This window comes from Rhodamnia argentea, chromosome 11, assembly GCF_020921035.1.
Source record: "Rhodamnia argentea isolate NSW1041297 chromosome 11, ASM2092103v1, whole genome shotgun sequence".
In the NCBI taxonomy this organism is placed as follows: domain Eukaryota; kingdom Viridiplantae; phylum Streptophyta; class Magnoliopsida; order Myrtales; family Myrtaceae; genus Rhodamnia; species Rhodamnia argentea.
The window spans coordinates 12,071,813-12,076,485 of NC_063160.1; the positions used below are offsets into that span (position 1 = coordinate 12,071,813).

General features: G+C 46.9%; 1 protein-coding gene across 1 annotated transcript; it reads right to left on the reverse strand.

Moving 5' to 3' along the window:
• Window positions 1–2,178: 2,178 nt before the first annotated feature.
• LOC115756291 lies at window positions 2,179–3,573 on the reverse strand. The gene has a single exon (XM_048273017.1). The coding sequence runs from the start codon at window positions 3,571–3,573 to the stop codon at window positions 2,179–2,181; it is 1,395 nt and encodes a 464-aa protein (XP_048128974.1).
• Between the last annotated feature and the right edge of the window lie 1,100 nt (window positions 3,574–4,673).

Sequence of the window (4,673 nt, forward strand, 5' to 3'; positions counted from 1 at the left end):
TCCATGCGATCTCACGATGTGCCTCACATACAAATCTGCATATCTATCCAAGGCGAAGTCTTTTCTTCTTGGAATGAAGTGCGCCGACTTCGTCAATCTGTCTACTACAACCCATATCGAATCACGTCCTCTCTGACTTCTTGGCAATCCCATCACGAAGTCCATCGTGATATGCTCCCACTTCCACTTTGGAATCTCCAAAGGCTGTAACAACCCTCCAGGCTTACAGTGTTGCGCCTTAACCCGCCGACGGGTCAAACACTTAGCTACATGCTTGGCTATATCCGCTTTCATGCCGTTCCACCAGTAGTGTTGCTTTAGATTATGATACATCTTGGTACTACCCGGATGGATACTATAATTGCTACGATGTGCTTCCGATAAGATATCCTCCCTTAAACTTTCATCGGTAGGCACAACCAAACGTCCTCGAAACTTTAGTATCCCATCCTCGCCTACTTGGAAGTCGGCTCTTCTCTTAGCTGAGTCCTCTTGAAGGACTTCTGAATAGTGGGGTCCATCGACTGCAGGGTCTTAATCCTCATCTGCACCTCTGGTTCAATCCTTAATGTAGCTACGAGACTCGACAGGAGACTCACTTCCAATTTGAAGTCCGAGTCTCTTACTTGCTCAAGCAAACGCCATTCATGTACACATAATTGAGCAATCATTGATTTTCTACCCAGGGCATCTGCAACCTTATTCACCTTGCTCGGATGATACAAGATCTCGCAATCATAATCCTTAAGCAGCTCCATCCATCGACGTTGCCTCATGTTCAACTCTTTCTAAGAGAGTAGGTACTTTAGGCTCTGATGATCGGTATACACCTGAAAATTTTCTCCGATCAAATAAGGCCTCCAGATCTTCAAGGCGAACACGACCGCAACCAATTCTAGGTCGTGCGTCGGATAGTTCAACTTGAGGGGTCTCAATCGGCGAGATGTATAAGCTACTACGCTTCCATGTTGCATCAGCATACAACCCGCACCTCTGAGAGACGCGTCACTGTAAATCTTGAAACCTCCAGAGCCGGACGGAATCATCAGATCTGGAGCTATAGTTAGCTTATGCTTAAGTTCTTGAAAACTACGCTCACACTTGTCTGTCCATTCAAATTTCATGTCCTTCTTCAACAACTTAGTTAAAGGTGAGGCTATAACTGAAAATCTTTCCACAAAACGTCTATAATAGCCTCGCCAAACCCAAGAAGCTTCGATCTCCGTCATTGTCTTTGGTCTTGGCCAATCCATAACTACCTCGATCTTCGATGGATCTACTTCAGTTCCTTCTCCAGAAACCACGTGGCCTAGGATCGCCACACGAGCTAACCAAAACTCGCACTTGCTAAACTTCACATAAAGCCGATGTACCCTTAGAGTTTCCAAAACTACCCTCGGATGTTGCTCGTGCTCCTCTAGGCTCTTCGAGTACACCAGAATGTCGTCTATAAATACGATCACAAAGAGATCCAAGAACTCTTTGAACACTCGGTTCATTAGATCTATAAAAGCAGCGGGAGCATTCGTCGGACCAAACGGCATCACTGTGAACTCATAGTGTCCATAGCGAGTCCCGAATGCCGTCTTTGGTATATCTTCTTTCTTGATCCTCAACCGATGGTAGCCCGTCCATAGGTCAATCTTAGAAAACACCGATGCTCCCCGCAACCGATCGAACGGATCATCAATCCTTGGCAGTGGGTATTTATTCTTTATCGTCACTTGATTCAACCGCCGGTAGTCTATACACAACCTCATTGATCCATCTTTCTTCTTAACAAACAATACCGTGCTCCCCATGGCGATGCACCGGGCCGGATAAATCCTTTATCCAACGGTTCTTACATCCGCACCTTTAATTCCTTGAGTTCCGACAACACCATCCTATACGCGCTTTAGAAATCGACTCCGTCTCAGGAGCTAACTCTATTACAAATTCTATCGCCCTTTCCAGCGGTAAACCGGGTAGTTCCCGAGGAAAGACATCTGGAAACTCGCGAACTACTATGATGTCCTCAATCTTCGGTTCTTCAATTGATACATCCAATACGGTCGCCAAATACCCTTAGCAACCACTTTCCAACAGACGCGTCACTTCCAATGATGAAATCGACAAAGTTGAGGTTCCACCTCAACTTCCAACAAATTCAAAAGCCACTCTATCCAACGGGTTAAACTAGATGGCCTTACGATAACAATCCACTACAGCCTTTTGCTTCATCAACCAATCCATCCCAACAATCATATCAAAGTCATACATTTCTAGTACAATCAAGTCTATTCTACCTTCATGTCCATCTATAACCAGCCTATAATTAGAACATCCATTTGCAGTCACTACGCTATCCTTTAAAGGTGTAGAAATCTTAAAAACAACATCTAATGGTACTACACTCAAATCAGCCAGTTTAACAAATCTATCAACAACAAAGGAATGCGTAGCACCCGGATCAAACAAAGCATAGGCGACTTGATTATGCAAGACGACCGTACACGTAACGGTCGGCAAATCCTTCGCCTCCTCACGGGTGACAGCAAACACCCTTCCTTGAGCCTGTGGACGATTCCGGAAGTTTTGTGGTGTGGCTTCCCTTAGTGGTCCTCTCGGTTGTGGCGCCCGCCTTTCCCGCTTCCTTTGCAGGCAATCATTCACCCGATGACCCAACCGGCCACATCCAAAGCGGGCTCCACTCCTATACGGGCATGGACTAGGTCCATGTCTCACGATGACACGATTGCACACCTCACTGCGGCGAAAAACAGGTTTATTGATCGCTCCTCCGCGATTGGGTGGGATGTGATATCTGCCTCCATACATAGGCTTCTTCCCTTGCCTCTTCTCAAATCTACTTGAGGACGTAAACCGCGACCCGGATGTGGCAGTCCTCTCGCCCAAGTCCTGCTCCACTATCGGCGCCCTCTCATAAAGGTCATCATAGTCCCGAAGGTTGAATGTCGCTAGAATACTTTTAATCTCGGGCTTCAGCCCATCCCCGAACCTTCTAGCCCTATCCTTAGGGTCCTCAATCAATCTCGGGGCATACTTAGACAATTCCGAGAACTTGGCTTTATACTGATCGACAGTCATCCGATTCTGGCGGTGGCGGAAGAACTCAGCGATCTTACGCTCTCTAGCCGTCCTCGAGAAATACTTGTTATTAAAGGCCTCCACAAAGGTATCCCACACCGGGACCGTACCTTCTGGGAAAATTCTTTGCTTAACAGCTCTCCACCAAGTAATGGCGTTACCCTCTAGTTGATAGACGGCCGGGACCACCTTATCTTCATTCGAACATCTAAACAAGTTGAACACTTTCTCCAATCCTTCAATCCATTGGGTGGTAGCCTTAGGGTCTCCGCTTCCAGTGAACTGCGGTGGCTTCAACTTGATAAACTGTTCCACCATCTTTTGAACCTTACGATCCTCAACTACGGCCACGGGTAGCACATCCACTAGCGGAATTACGGGTGGAGCTACGGGTGGGGCTTCAACAGTAGCGGCGTTTTGATTCCTTATCTGCTGCCTTATTAACTCCCCCATAGCTCCTAAAGCTTGCATAACTTCTACCATAGTCGGTTCTTGCCGAGCGGAACCAGCCACGAGAGGTGCAATAGGAGGTGCCGCTCCAACGTCGGCAATCTCATCTACCGATCTCACAGGCCTCCTTCGGGGTGTTCGAGGTGCTCTTCTATCGCGCCCGCTCATTATGCAGAAATGATGCGAAGTACCGCTTACCCCAAAGCAAAACGCGGTCAGAAGGCGACCACAAAAACTTAACACACAAATAACAATCACATCCATAGTGTTAAAAGTCCTACTAACCATTTCATATCTCATCGCTCCTTATTACTCCAAGTCAATGACTAGATGGATCGGGCTAGCCACGCTCCGATACCACCTTGGGCGAGGATGTCACACCCCGACTCTCGAGCTCGCGACATCCCTACCTTACTCCCTTCAGGTCATGAATGATAGCGTCCTAGGTAGGCTATCAACCTATAAAATAACGGCGCATGCGGAACGTGCAAATCTTCTAAACAATCAAAACAACGGGATAGCATAGCAGGAAAATTTACACAATCAATTCATCAAAAGCAATTTCATTAAACGACCGGAGCAGATTAATCTTAACCCTACCGAGCTACAGTAAATATGTACAACCCCATACTTCGGGGAGGCTCACTAGGACCTCAAAAAAACACAAGGTCGGGTAAGGTTAATCCCTCGTCTACTACCAAAAATCCTACCACAATCCTCTTGGTTCAACGTCCACGGCCTTCAAGATCGCTTGAAAATTGTTAACCACGACGAGGGGAGAAATTAATCTCGGTGAGCCAATGCCTAAGCCCGGTTAGGACGTTAATTCGCTCGGACATCCTAAAAAGCAATTACATCAGCACTGAACGGATATTTCAATCGCATGCAAGCTTACCCATCGGGCTACATGTAATGTAATGCGGACCCGACTCAACTCAACAGTCACGTCGGACAATCAATCGAACAAAGCATCACACTCACAAGTATGCACTGGACACTACACAAGTCCATTTATTAACGATGATCACGCCCTTGGCGCCACAAGAATGAGGATCCAAGCAATCGGCGCGATTGACTCTAACAATTAATGCGATCCCGCACTCTTCCGGGAGGACCAGGCTATGTTCCTTTTC